This window comes from Prionailurus bengalensis, chromosome E4 (genome assembly GCF_016509475.1).
Source record: "Prionailurus bengalensis isolate Pbe53 chromosome E4, Fcat_Pben_1.1_paternal_pri, whole genome shotgun sequence".
Taxonomy (NCBI): Eukaryota; Metazoa; Chordata; class Mammalia; order Carnivora; family Felidae; genus Prionailurus; species Prionailurus bengalensis.
The window spans coordinates 43,895,520-43,910,056 of record NC_057360.1 but is presented as its reverse complement, the minus strand read 5'-3'; the positions used below and the strand labels follow the sequence as shown (position 1 = coordinate 43,910,056).

General features: G+C 45.4%; 1 protein-coding gene across 1 annotated transcript; it reads right to left on the bottom strand.

Moving 5' to 3' along the window:
* Nucleotides 1-721: 721 nt before the first annotated feature.
* Nucleotides 722-5,837, bottom strand: RHEX (regulator of hemoglobinization and erythroid cell expansion). Its single transcript, XM_043568058.1, has 7 exons — nucleotides 5,791-5,837; nucleotides 5,387-5,530; nucleotides 5,073-5,173; nucleotides 3,646-3,774; nucleotides 2,635-2,639; nucleotides 2,265-2,360; nucleotides 722-1,732 (listed from the first exon to the last, which is right to left on the bottom strand). The coding sequence occupies exons 1-7, from the start codon at nucleotides 5,835-5,837 to the stop codon at nucleotides 1,532-1,534; spliced, it is 723 nt and encodes a 240-aa protein (XP_043423993.1). The 3' UTR covers nucleotides 722-1,531.
* Between the last annotated feature and the right edge of the window lie 8,700 nt (nucleotides 5,838-14,537).

Genomic DNA, 14,537 nt, shown 5'->3' with positions numbered 1-14,537 from the left:
GAGAGCCAAAAGGTGGAGGGACACGTAGGCCAGCAAAATTGCACAGTCCCAGAAACCCAAACCAAAACCATTTCTTCAGATCATCTTGGGGAAGAGGAAGCTGGGAACATGGAAGTTGACTGGAAAGGTCATGTACAGCCGGCAGGTGGAGCACAGGTAACATATCGTCTCTAAGACCTGGATGCCACTCATCTGGACTTGGGATTTGTCTTCGGCACGTTCCTAGGGCTTTCATCTTTTGAGATGTTTGTTTAGCTAATGTAAGTAAATTGCCTTTCAAGTCTTAATTAGCTATTCAAGAAAGTATATTGTATATTTATCTGGTTATTACTTATTGCGTGCTATCAATTTAAAAACATTTGAAGTTAATTCTCTGCGACTTTGTAGGACTAGACTGTCTGCAAACAGTGACCAAGTTTATCCTCCTTTCCAGTACTGACAGTTCTTCTTTTGGGCAACTGTTTTATTGTACCGATTAGGACTTCTAGAACAATGTTAGATGAAGGAAACGACAGGTTTGTGGACACTTACTCCATTCATGATTCAATAAAATTATGTTCTAGGTCCTTACCCGTAAATATCATGAAGTCAGCTGATTTGAGATAAGCTATTCTTTTATTTTTAACGTTTATTTATTTTGAGAGAGAGAGGGAGGGAGGGGCAGAGAAATAGAGAGAGAGAGTATCCCAAGCAGGCTCCATGCTGTCAACACAAAGCCCCATGTGGGACTCAAACTCACGAACTGTGACATCATGCCCTGAGCCAAGATGAAGAGTCTGATGCTTAGCCAACCATCTGTGCCTCCGAGGCACCCCTGAGACAAACTATTCTTAATCAAGCTAAGAAAGTGCCCTTGTATTCCTAATTGGCTTTACACAAACAAAGAACAATCCAGAAAAGACTATTACATTCCATTGGATTGAATTTGGGGAGATTTTTCTCTGGAATCCCAGATTGTGATGCTAGTTGGTGTTTACCCAGAACTCTGTCTGTCATCTTTTGTTCCCTAAAAAACAGGGAATTCGAAGGTTAGATGATGGCGGGCTTTCTAAGTGGCCTACTTAAAGTGCTGAGGGCAGAGCGGGATTGCTCAGCTAGATGTAGCTCTGAAAAGGGGCAGCGTGCAGGGTTAGGCACAAGGAAAAGGGGAATTGGTAGTTGCCGTTTCGTTTAAAATTTTTAAGGAAGTTGTTTATTGCCAAAAAATTAAAAAGCCCGGAGAGTCATTTTAACGGCAAGGTTACCAAACAGAACTCTGCTACAGCTGATCAAACATTTTTTTTTTCCACAATTTTCTGTGGAGAAAGACATTACCACTTTCTCTACTGATATCTCCACTCATTCATATTTATCCTGGAAGTTCTACTTGGCAGCTGACCTGAATCTTTCTTGCTGAATGAGATACAGGCCTACTTATTCTCCTATGCCTTGTTTAAAAAACAAAACAAAATAAAACACAAAAAACAGTAATTCCCTTCCAAAATAAGTGCAAGAATTTGTAGAGAACTGCACCCCATTAAAACCCTAGAATTCACATGGCCACCTGAGTGTATTCTACCGACTCAGAGTTAGCAGGGTTCACAAAAGTCCAGAAATTGGGCCTGTGGCTTTTTGGATTGACATTGACATAGTCTGTGGTTTCCTTTATGTTCTCATAGTCCAGGGCAGATTCAGTTTTTAGTCCTCCAGGGGCTGAAAAGACCACTTGTGTGTAATTCACGTCCTTGGTGGCCTTAGGGGGAAAAAAGCAGAGAAATGTGGGTCAAGATTCCTACCAGGGTTGGAGGAGGGGACCCCCCCCCCAAGGACTGAACTCTCACTGAAGGACCCTCGTCTCGCCCTAGGCTGGCAGGGAGAGAAGCTGGTTCCGGGTGGCTGTGTCAGAGAGCAGGGCCAGGCCAAGGGGGAACACTACCAATAGCTCTGTGCCTCTGCAGGGAATTAAGGGGTTTCAGGAAAGATGTGGAGACTCAATCCCCGTGAGGTCAGGACTCAGAGCAGACTTTGGCCTGGTGACTGGGATATGGCGAGGAGGAGGTGGTCCATTGACATTTGCATTTTTATAGTTCACTCAGACCCATTTTGTGGGGATGCCATGAACCCGAGGATCATGACACCCGTCACCCGAGGTTGTTGTAATGACTCAAGAAACCCCTCCATCCCTGCTCCCATCCTTGTAGCTGGGGTGGCCTGGATGCTCAGTCTTTTACAGCAAGGACCCCAACTGCATATGAAGGGCTGGGACCACTAGGGGTGTCCATTACCTGGCAGGTGGGAGGCAAGCTGCCGGAGACGTCCGCGCTGTTGGAGCTATCTGAGGACGTGTCACTGTCATCTAGGGAGAAATAGAAACTGTTCTTCTAAGGAACACTGGGGAGTGGGGTGGGGCGTGGGGGGTGTTAGGAGGGGATGGGCACAACGGAAGGGAGAAGGGGACAAAGTCAGGCAGAGCCAGCCATGCAAAGACAAGCGGGGAAGAGAGATATGGAGCCCCCAATAGAGAAAGAAGACATTGAACAGAGAAAGGGTGGGGAGAGAAAGCGCCCCCCTCCACCCCGCCAAATAGCAAGAATGTGCCCAAGAGTCCAGACACTGCTGCGCTGTCCAGCTCCATCTAAGACTAATATCACTTGCTTGTGCTGGAGGGAGAAGCAGGAACACGCTGACGCAGTGTGGCCCCGAGCACGTAGCTCTGGCCTCCCCAGTCCCGGCCACAGGTTTTGCTCTAGACCTGTCACTAACTCTAGGCAGGTGACATCCCTTTTTGTGTCTGGTTTTGCTCCCTGTGAAACAAGGAGGTTGCATGATGATCTTTGAGGTCCCTGCCAGAGAGTCTCTGATTCTGGCCAGGCTTCGGGGACGCTCTAGGGCCAGGGTCACGATGAGGCCAGTGCCCCTCCCTTTTTGCAGAAACACCGAATTCACATGAGTGGTCTCTTCTGGTTCTCTCCTGCACTGAGGTCTTATCTCGGTGCCAGGGAAGCCTGACAACCAGATCTCCCCAACTGAAAAGATAAAATCGGAAGGTCGGAGCGGATGCAAATCCATCAAGAGAAAACCCGCTGGAAAAGGTGCGATCTCTGGGGAGTGAGCACCCAGGGGTAGCTGTCTTGCTTCGGAAGCAGCAATTTCCATTGTGTGAACGGTGACCTGGTGTCACCTTGGTGACCCAAGCCTCGAGAGAGAAAACCAGTGGGTGGTATTCCTGCTGGCTCGCCTGCCAGAGGGGAACGTAGACTTGAACCATCACCAACACTAGCATTTATTAAAACCCCTGGATACCACGGCCAGAGGCAGGCAGAGGCAGTTGAAATGTCGGCCAGACGGAAACAGGTGCCATAGTATCAATGACAAAGACAGGAGCAGAGACGGCCCCAAGCCCCCTCTGCAGTGGCTCACACATGACCAGAGGGGGAAAAGAACTTAGACCCACCCAAACCCAGCGAGATCGGCCTTGCGTGATGAGAGAGTAGCTTGCTGGAAAAGCTAGGCTGGTGAGGCCTTCGGGGAGGCGGGGGGGAGGAATCTTCCGGCCAGGGGCTGGGCTGGCCAGGACAGAGCCCGGCTGCGGCAGAGCAGCTCTCCACGGCCCGGACAGAGCAGAATAAGCTTTATGACAAGTTCTTCCCCTGCCCCGTTACTCACGCTTGTGACGGGGCGCAGACACAGGAGCGCTTCGCGTCTCCTCTGTGGCAGCACATGGCTGACGCTGCGCAGGGCTGGGCCAGGGGGCCTGGAGCCTGGCCCCTTTCAGGATCCGTTCACTCTGGCTGGCTAAAGGGGACAGGGCAAGGGTCAAAAGTGCCAGCTCTCCAGGTCAGGGACATCCTGTCTCTGAGCACTGCCCTCGAGACGGCAAAACATTCAGAGGGACCTCTTCAAACCTCAGCGCTCTGCTCACAACCCTGCAGCACCTCTCACCTTGCTTGCAGGACAAGCCAAAGCCCCAGCCTCCAAGGCCCCCTGTGGCCTCGCTGTTCCCCGCTCTCTCCGTTCCAGTCACACTGGCCTCTGTTCCAAACAGCTTTCTGCCTCAGGGCCTTTGCAGGTGCCGCTCGCTTCCTCACTGCCAGATGTTTATACTAAAATGTTGGCATTTCAGTGATGCTGGCCATCATCCAATTCATACCTCCTTGCCTTGCTTCATCTTTTTCTTCTCTAGCACTCACCATAATCTAACATGTGTATATTACCTGTTTATCTAGTTTGTTGTCTGTGCCCCCCATGATATGTAAGTTATATAAGGACACAGATTTTTGTTTGGTTCCCTGTTATATTGAATGAATGAATGAATGAATGGCTAGAGAAGCCTAGATTCCCTTTATTTTATTTTCCCTAATTTTAATGCCATCCCAGAACAGAACACAGTAAATCAGTTCAAGAATTTAAGTCCATCTTGGAACTGGAGAGTGTGATGCTAAGTGAAATAAGTCATACAGAGAAAGACAGATACCATATGTTTTCACTCTTATGTGGATCCTGAGAAACTTAACAGAAACCCATGGGGGAGGGGAAGGAAAAAAAAAGAGGTTAGAGTGGGAGAGAGCCAAAGCATAAGAGACTCTTAAAAACTGAGAACAAACTGAGGGTTGATGGGGGGTGAGAGGGAGGGGAGGGTGGGTGATGGGTATTGAGGCGGGCACCTTTTGGGATGAGCACTGGGTGTTGTATGGAAACCAATCTGACAATAAATTTCATATATTGGGAAAAAAAAAAGAATTTAAGTCCATCTTTTAGTCTAGCCATATTCCCTTCTCCTGGAATTCAAAGTCCTTTCTTCATTTTGAGTCCTTTGGTGGTGATGAAGAAAGTTAGGCCCAGGCTAAATGAGCCCACCCTCAAGAGTACTGCAGAAGCTTATCCCTAGGTAGAAGGTCTGGGTGGTGGAAGGGCTTTGGGCCATCATTCCAACCAGAAATAGGCTGGGTCAGAGTGGGGATTACCCAGTAACGGATGACCCGGCTAGTGGATCCTCAAGTAGGTATTCAAGGGGTATTCCGGGGCTCATCTTGCTATAAGCTCAGGGGTGGTCCCTACAGGTGACCAGGAGGAAAGAGCGCCAGGCTATTTACCCATGTGCCTGCTGAGCAGGTAGTTGATGGCAGCGAAGAGGCAGGTCTGTAGAATGAGGGACACCACTGCGATCACTAAGCCATGCCAGAACTTCATGTCTCTGTTGGGAACGGAGCAGGGTCAGAGTTAGAGGTTGTGGAGATTCTAAATCGGCTGCAGACCCACCCTGCCCCCAGCCAGAGGCAGCCATCTGGTGTTGCCGTGTGTCTCAGGGCAGGTCTCTTTGCCTCTCTGGACGGGAAGGTGTAGGGAGCCAGGGAACGTGGCGTGCATGCTTGGAAGCCAGGTGCACAGTCTGATGGGAGCCACTCACTCCGTCAGCATGATGAACTTGCAGGGCAGCTGTGGGCGTAGGTGAGGCTCAGGCTTTGGTGGGGGCAGGAAGAAGACACCTGGAAGGAACCACTCTGGGCACTTCGTCTCCACGTAGTGCCACCCGCGGGACCGTCCTACAGACCTGCAGGAGGCAAGGCAGCGGGTCAGGACTCCCGGGTTCTACGCTCCAATTCCCTTCAGGCGAACCCAGCTGCTCAAGGGGTCACCGGCTTTCCTCTCCCCAGATTTCAAGCTTTGATCTACAAAACAGGCAGTATCTCGTAGTTCGGTGTTAGCATCGAACGGGGTGGGCACGCACTCGATGACAGCCCCAGCGCTGAGCCCCTGGCACACCCACCATCCTACCTGATTCATACGGTCCCATGGCCGAGATATCAGTACGCTCTTTCGATAACAAGCAGCATGAGATTCAGAGAGCAGAGGCTCATGTCTGAGGTTGCACAGCTGGCAAGTGGTTGGGCCTGGATTTGGGCTCTAAGTCCAAGCCTGCACGTTCAACCACTGGTCTTGGCTTTCAGAGAATCTTCACCTGCTGCTGGAAAGCACCAAGGGGTTGAACATGCACGAATACGCCAGGAGACATTTGTTAAAGAAATCCAAATCTTGGGGTGCCTGGGTGGCTCAATCCGTTAGGCGACAGACTCTTGGTCTCAACTCAGGTCATGATCTCAGTTTGTGAGCTCAGGCCCCACATCAGGCTCTGCACTGGTGGTGCTGAGCCTGCTTGGGATTCTTTCTCACTCCCTGTCTCTCTCTATCTACCTGTATCCTGCTTGCACTCTCTCTCTCTCTCTCTCTCAATAAATAAATAAACTTAAAAAAAAAAGAAAGAAATCACATGCACAACATTCGTGGCTTTGTGGGGTTTTAGACTCTGGATATCGTTGGGGTTTAGACTCTGGATGCTCTTACACACTCATGAATATGTTGATTTTAAAAATCAGGGCACCTGGGTGGCTCAGTCGGTTGAGCGTCCGGCTTCGGCTCAGGTCATGATCTCACAGTTTGTGGGTTCGAGCCCCGCATCGGGCTCTGTGCTGACATCTTGGAGCCTGGAGCCTGCTTCGGATTCTGTGTCTCCCTCTTTCTGCCCCTCCCCTGCTCATGCTGTCTCTCTCTTTCCTTCAAAACTAAATAAAAAAACATTTAAATAAATAAATAAATAAATAAATAAAATCAGGTGCCTGGGTAGCTCAGTCAGTTAAGCGTCCGACTTCAGCTCAACTCATGATCTCATGGCTAGTGGGTTCGAGCCCCACATCAGGCTCTGTGCTGACAGCTTGGAGCCTGGAGCCTGCTTCGAATTTTGTGACTCCCTCTCTTTCTGTCCCTCCCCTGCTCATATTCTGTTTCTCTCTCTCTCAAAAAAATAAACATTAAAAAATTAATTTAAAAAATCAGCTTATGAATTTCATCAGCATGTTGCTGAATATGGAATTTACTAAAAGACAAAGGCAGGATAATTTCAAAGCCTCTGAGATGACACTTAGCAGAGATGGGGAGACAACCACCCACCGCCCTGCTGCAGACCATAAACCTGAAACAGCCTTTCACTGTTCCTGACACCTATTTTCCCCATCAGTGTTTCCAAGGGCTAAGGGCAGTGGGAAAGTCCTGAAAGTCTTGTTTTTATTTGTAGTTTTCACACTGGGGCTTTCTAAGATCAGAACTCAGACCAAGAATCAAGACAGAGAGAAGGCAATGAGGGGCAGGAAGGCTGTGGGGTTTGCCACCAAACCCTCTCCAGGGCTGTGGGCGTTGGCCAGCTGCAAGTTTCCAGAGAGAAAATACATCTCTTTTCACATACCAACACGCTAGTCCTTGGCAGTGGCTTTTCTTCACAAGATCAAAAGTTGGAAGAAACATATACCCAATTTCTTCATCGTACTTCCTTAACCCACCCCCTTCCCTACATAATTAATTCTAGATACTTCTCCCAAAGGAACCTAACGCTATCTACCCATTGCTTGTCAAGGTAAATGTGCCCGGTTGCCTCGTAAGCATCAGGTGCTGGTAAGAAGGGGCTACAGTGGCGGGGGGGTGGGGCAGGGAGCAGGAGGTGAACACACCCCAGAAGGCAGGTGAGAAAGGACTCCGAGAAGTCCCTGAAGTCCATAGACCAGTGGGTAGAAAATCCAGTATCCCCCCGGCAGGATGAGCAAACTGCAGAAAGAAAGCTTAGTCGAAAGTGACTTGTGCACAAAATGAAATTTGCAGAGTCAAGACGCTGGAAATAAAACACAGAAACGATGGAGATGAAGCAAAATGGGGATTTTTCAGGAAAAACAGTGATCTTGAAGGACTGGGCAACTTGATGGAAAAGGGCATAGTTATATTTTAAATGCCTGGCTCTTGTCTTATTTTGGATTCACCCTCTTGAAATTTCGACAGGCATCGATTTCTCAAGCAAATTGCAGTATTGATTTCTGGGGCAGCTGCAAAAGATCGGACTTCACCGGGAGAGCTGTATGGCATCATGAAAGACCCAAAAATCACAGGCTGGTGTCTCTGGGAACCCACAGTGTTCATTCTCAAAGGCGTTTTAGTATGTTAGTATTTTTTGTTTAATATTTATTTAGTTTTCAGAGAGAGAGAGGGAGAAACAGAGCACGAGGGGAGAGAGGCAGAGAGAGAAGGAGACACAGAATCCGAAGCAGGCTCCAAGCTCTGAGCCATCGGCACAGAGTTTGACACGGGGCTCAAACTCATGAGCTGTGAGATGGTGACCCGAGCTGAGGTCAGACGTTTAACCGACTGAGCCACCCAGGCGCCCCTCTGGTGTGTCAGTATATATATATATTTTAAATTTTTTTTCAACGTTTTTATTTATTTTTGGGACAGAGAGAGACAGAGCATGAACAGGGGAGGGGCAGAGAGAGAGGGAGACACAGAATCGGAAACAGCCTCCAGGCTCCGAGCCATCAGCCCTGAGCCTGACGCGGGGCTCGAACTCACAGACCGCGAGATCGTGACCTGGCTGAAGTCGGACGCTTAACCGACTGCGCCACCCAGGCGCCCCTGGTGTGTCAGTATTGATTACCTCATATTCAATGTCTCATTTGTCCTTAATCACAGAAATTATTCTCCTTCTTTCATCCAAGGGGATGGCCAGAAAGCCACTAGGGCTGGGTTCTGAAACCACACTTAAATTTTAATTTCTTTTAAGGCTCCTTTCTCTCCTTATTCATTAAAAATTAAACAACTAATAGATATTTGTGGTACAATTCAAAATGCAAATAAGCAAAGCATTTCACAAAATCACCCCACGGTTGACTCCAGAGCACTTTCCACAGGTTCTCATACATGTATGTACTATGCGTAGGTGTGCATGTAAATCCGTGTTTACACGTGTACAATCTTTTCTAAACATCATACCGATCAGCAGCTTTTTCTCTTCACTGAGTATATCGTAAACATGTTTCCAGATCAGAAAAGCCTTCATTAAAAAGTTCCACTCTGGGGGCCCTCGGGCCAAATTCGGCGCCTAGGTGATTTTGTCTGATGAAATCCTTTAAAGATTTGGATTTGGATGCCCTAAGAAGGGGTATGTGCTCTTCCGTCCCTGACTGATCCCCGAAGCCATTTGAGTTTGCTACATACTTGAGTTTCTGGCATACTACTATTCTACTTTATCAGTGTTTCTTAGCGCTCTGTGACATTCAGAGCCAGACAGTTCCTTGTTGTCTAGAGCTGTTTTGCGCCCCACTGGATATTCAGCATCTTGAAAGACCACCATTGTAACAGGCTAATGTAACAACCAAAATGACCAAAAATGGCCCCACACATTTCCAAATGCCCCAGGGTGAGGCAGTCACTTTTGCCCCCAATCGAGAATCGCTGCATTAAATAAATGTCCCATTATTTTAAAACCAATATCTTAGTTTGGCTCTTTGTACAGAACCATATTGCCTACGCTTCCTTCCATCATTTTGGTATATTGTGAACATCTCACTAACCAAATGGTGCACAGAACCTGTGTCAGTATATAGCATAAAGTCCAACAGACTTCAATCTGAATCCAAGTTCTGTTCCCTTCTAGATGTGAATTATTAAACCTCTCAGTACCTCAGCTCCTGTACCTGTAAGATAAGAACGATAGCCTCTATCTCAGAGAGTTCTTGTGTGGGCTCAGTGCTTTATGCTGTTTGTATGGAACTTCATGCAACATCAGGCTTGTGAGAAGCACTCGATGATTACGGATGGGCCCCACGACAGTTTGACTTAATTTTTAGATGTTACAATGGGTATGGAAAAGCATACCCATTCAGTAGAAACCGTACTTGGAATTTTGACCTTAGATCTTTTTGTGAGCTGGCGATTTGCTGTGCAAACCCTCTCTGATGTGGGGCAGCTCCCAATAAGCCACGCGATCATGAGGGTCCACAAACAATACACTCATAACCCTTCTGTGCCCACACACGCCTTCCGTTCTTCACTTTCAGTACAGGAGTCAATAAAGTACATGAGCTATTCAACACTTTATTAAACAATAGGCTCTGCATCAGATGATTAGATTTTAGGCTAATATAAGTGTTTTGAGCCGTTTAAGGCAGGCTAGGCTAAGCTCTGATGTTTGGTAGGTTAGGTGGAGTAAAAGCATTTCCGACTTAGAATAGTTACGATTTATGATGGGATTATCGGGAGCTGACCCCATCGTAAATCGAGGAAGTTGCGAACTACACGTTGTTCAACCCTGAAACACTTCACCAAGATGGTGACTGGAGTAGAGCTATTAAAAATCGAGTTGGTCTATTTTAGGAAAGTCAGGCATTCATGTTGAGCACAGTTTGAAGATAAGATCAGGGACAGGATGAGGTATGAAAATGATGACAGATGTCATTATTTAAGTGGCTAATGGCCCCTAACCACAATGAGCAGGTTGTTCCTTGGGGTCTAATTGCAGATTGCTGATCAGACAGTGGGCAAAAACATCTGCTCATTTGCACTCCCCCCACAACACACACATATACCAAATAACCAGGAAATGAGCAATTTAGAGTAATTATGTTGTGAAAAAAAGTGCCTAGACCGTGAAAGTTTGCCGTGGCTCATTCTATGATCAAGATTTGGACTCTCCTATCCTCTTTCACATGCTTAGTTTTGATGCCCAGACCAATACTAATGTAACGCCCTGCCAGGCATTTCCCAATCACGCTCCCGCAGGGTGCTGGGAGCCTCTCCTCTGCTTGCTTCAGGCCTGGGTGGAAGTCCTGATACGTCCAGTTAGGTCTGGGTCCCATCTTATTGTTTCCCCCTACTTCTGATAGAGGAGCTCTCGTGGGGCTCTCGGTACAGCCTAACATAGAGGTGAAATAATTAAGACGCACCTCCTCCTGGCTGACACCATGCTTTCACTGAAGAGTCACAAAGAGTCGTTTGAAAAAAGAGCACAATAAAAGATGATTTACATGAAAATCATATGGAATGCAATAATCAATAATCACTCTCAACATTGTTAGGCTACCAATCTTTTAAAATTAAGTAGCTTTAGGGGCTCCTGGGTAGCTCAGTCCGTTAAGCATCAACTTCCACTGAGGTCATGATCTCACCGTTCGTGAGTTCGAGCTCCACATCCGGCTCTGTGCTGACATCTCAGAGCCTGGAGCCTGCTTCAGATTCTGTGTCTCCCTCTCTCTCTGCCCCTCTTTGCTCGCGCTCTGTCTCTGTCTCTGTCTCTCTCTCTCTCCTGCGCTTGCCTGCTGGGGAGCTGGGACGGGTAGAATCCTTTCTAGGCCCTGGAGAATGAAGGGGCTTGGTGCTTGAAAGTCCTCAGGCTCCTTCTAGCTCCAAGCATTCTGTTCTTTAAAGACTGAAGTCAGGAAGGGGAAAGAGAAGCAAATTTGGATGGGAATGGGATATTTTGAAAGAAAAACAAAATCTGTTTCTATTTTATAATATCATCCAGTCTCCTCCACATTACTAGACTTTTCTTCCTTAATTTAATATGCAGTTGGGAGTAATCAAAAAAAGGAGGAAACATAAATCAGCCAAACCACGGAAACCGTATACATACACGATTATGTATATAACCACGGAAACAGAGGAGATCAAAAACTGTGAGGCTACTAAGGAATTTTTTAATGTAATCTCAATAAAATTCATGAGTTTCTAGAAAGATATAAACAAGCAAAATTGATTCCATAAGGCACCAAAACCAAAACAAGATCACAAGAAAGAAGTCGGGGAAGCAGCATGGCATGTAGCCGCTAAAGACAGAGAACTTGAGTCTGGAAGTGTGGGTTCACACCCCAGCTCATTCCCTGCATGAGCTTGGTCTAGTTCTTGAACCCTTCAAAGCCTTAGTTTTCTTATCTGTAAGATGGGAGCAATAATAACTGGTTCTTAGGTTTGAATAAGATGGATACAAACGATACCTGCTTCTGAGGATAAAGTAAGATGAGTTATGTGAAGTAGTTATTACAATTTTCGCCACAAAGAAAGAAGCATACAATAGGGGCGCCTGGGTGGCTCAGTCGGTTGAGCGTCCGACTTTGGCTCAGGTCATGATCTTGCAGTTTGTGAGTCCGAGCCCCACATCGGGCTCTGTGCTGATGGCTCGGAGCCTGGAACCTCCTTCATATTCTGTGTCTCCCTCTCTCTCTGCCCCTCCCCCGCTCACATGCTCTTTCTCCCTCTCTCAAAAATAAATAAACATTAAAAAAATTTTTAAAAAAAGAAAGAAGCATACAATAAAAGATAGTTACTATTATTTAGGAATTAAAAGCATTATTGGCATTAATCTACTCAAATTTTGTGTCCAAACAGTTGGGGTTTTTTTGTTTTGTTTTGTTTTGTTTTAATTTTAGAGAGTGGGGCAGAGGGAGAGAGATCATCTTAAGCAGGCTCCACTCTCAGCATGGGAGTCCGATGTGGGGCTCGATCCCATGATACTAGGATCACGACATGAACCAAAATCAAGAGTCAGACTCTCAACCAACTGAGTCACCCAGGCACCCCCCGAATAGTTTTAGAAAATAAGTTACTTTAAAATTTTAAGGAACACGTAATGTTTATGCTGTATAAGCAGATCCAGAGCATAAAAAAGGTGGAAAACTCTGCAGGATCTTGTCACTTACAAATACAGAAGTAAATATAGGATAATGTCAAGGAGTTCCTTCAGGAACATCCAGGAAATTAGTTGTTACAATAATGAAAACTAATGTTGGGTATTTAACATGACCTTACTCTGCAAGGATAGACACTACCACCATTTCCTAGATAAGACAGAAAGGTTTGGAGAGGTTGAGCAATTTGCCCTGGTCCCCCATCACCCCCCCACCATTGCCAGAGCCAAATTTCAAACCAAGCCCAGCTCTCAATCATTACAGCAAATTGCCTCTTACATGATATGAATATAGCATCAATAGATCAAGTTTTTATTTTATTATTATTATTATTGTTAACATTTATTTATTTTTGAGAGAGAGAGAGCATGAGTGGGGGAGAGGCAGAGAAAGAGGGAGACACAAAATCTGAGGCAGGCTCCAGGCTCTGAGCTGTCAGCACAGAGCCCAATGCGGGGCTCAAACCCACAAACTGTGAGATCATGACCTGAGCCAAAGTCAGATGCTTAACCAACTGAGCCACCCAGGCACCCCAAGAACCAGTTTTTAAAATGTTCATCTCAGTAAAACACCAAAAAACATTTGATGAAATAAAATACTCATTTCTTACTTTTTAAGTTAATAAAATAAGAATATGAGAATAATTTCTTACTATAATAAAGAATATCCCTTCTGTACCAATAATCGACATCTTACCAAGTGGTAAAATGTTTTCGCAGCCAAGAACAAAGATGTCTGCTGTAACCATTTTAAAAAATTAATCCTGGAAACTCTAACCCTGGGAAGTTAGAAGTTCCTCCGACCTCTAACCTAGAGTAATAATAAGGGTGTGGAATATTTATTGAGATGTTCTGTGACACTTTGACATCTATAACTCACCTGATTCTCTCAATCACCCTAGGAGGTAGGTGCTATTTTTCTCCTTTTTTTTTTCTTTCTTTTTTTTTTTAATTGAAATATAATGGTCATTTCCATTTTACAGAGGGCAAAACTAAGACACGTAGAAATTAAGTAATTTGCTCAAGGTGGTAAGAAGAGTTAATGGGGCTTTTGTGCCCAGGCAGCCGGGTGTTGGAGCCTAAGCTAATTAACTGATATGTGAAATTAACGAAGGTACAGCTTGGGGAAGGGCAAGTCAAATTTATCCTTATTTGCAAAAGATGTGATTTTATACCTAGAAATCCCAAACGGTCAATTGAAAAAGCAGTGAGATTAATCAGACTACTCAGGAAAAGTCCTGAAAGCATGATAAATATTCTAAAATTACCAGCTCTTCTTCCTATTGTATCAGCAATAACCAGTGAGGTAATGGAATTGCATGGAGGGGGGCCCGGCAACCTTAGCAGCCATTGCGCCTCATAGAGCTAAGAATAATTTTAATTGTAAGAAAGTTATTTTGAAGAAAATAATAAAAACATACTGAGAGATGTACAAGACATAAACTAATAGAGAGACGCTAATAGAGAGAACATTCCCATGTTCCAGACTGGCAATCCAGAAGACTAAAAAAAAAAAAAAAAAAAAAAATCATTTTGAAATTAATTTGTTGGTTCAATATAACTCCAGTCAAAACTACAGTGAGAAATTTTTTACGACTCCAAATTAATTCTAAAATTTATCTGGGCAAAAAATTAACAACAGTCCAGAAGATCTGGAACACGTTTGAAAAGGATTTGTGACCAGGCACGTTCCTGACATACGATTGTTAAAGGGTGGTGTAGATTTGAAAAACTACACTAGGATGTACAATATATTATCATAAAAGTGGTTCACAAGGCAGTGGGAGGAAAGGAAAGTGTCATTTAGAAAATGTTGCACACAGAATAATGAATTAGCTACCTGTAAGAAAAAAAATAACTTACACCCAGACATGATACAACAAAATAAATTCCAAAGGGTTTCAAGAAGTAAATAGTTTTAAGTTGAGTCATTAAAAGTAGAAGGATATGAGACTGGATATTCACATATTCAATAATATTTATTAGATCCCCAGATGAGAGAAAACTGTCTCAGCTTATACGCAATGGAAGAGGTCACAAAGCAACAGGAAAAATAGATTCCACT

Excerpts from the sequence above, each read along its gene's own strand:
- RHEX (XM_043568058.1), bottom strand. The coding sequence starts at position 5,837 with ATGAGCCTCTGCTCTCTGAATCTCATGCTGCTTGTTATCGAAAGAGC. Across the intron at positions 5,531-5,790 it reads CTGCTTGTTATCGAAAGAGC|GTCTGTAGGACGGTCCCGCG; the intron begins GTACTGATATCT and ends TGCCTCCTGCAG. Across the intron at positions 3,775-5,072 it reads CCTGCTCAGCAGGCACATGG|CCAGCCAGAGTGAACGGATC; the intron begins GTAAATAGCCTG and ends TGTCCCCTTTAG.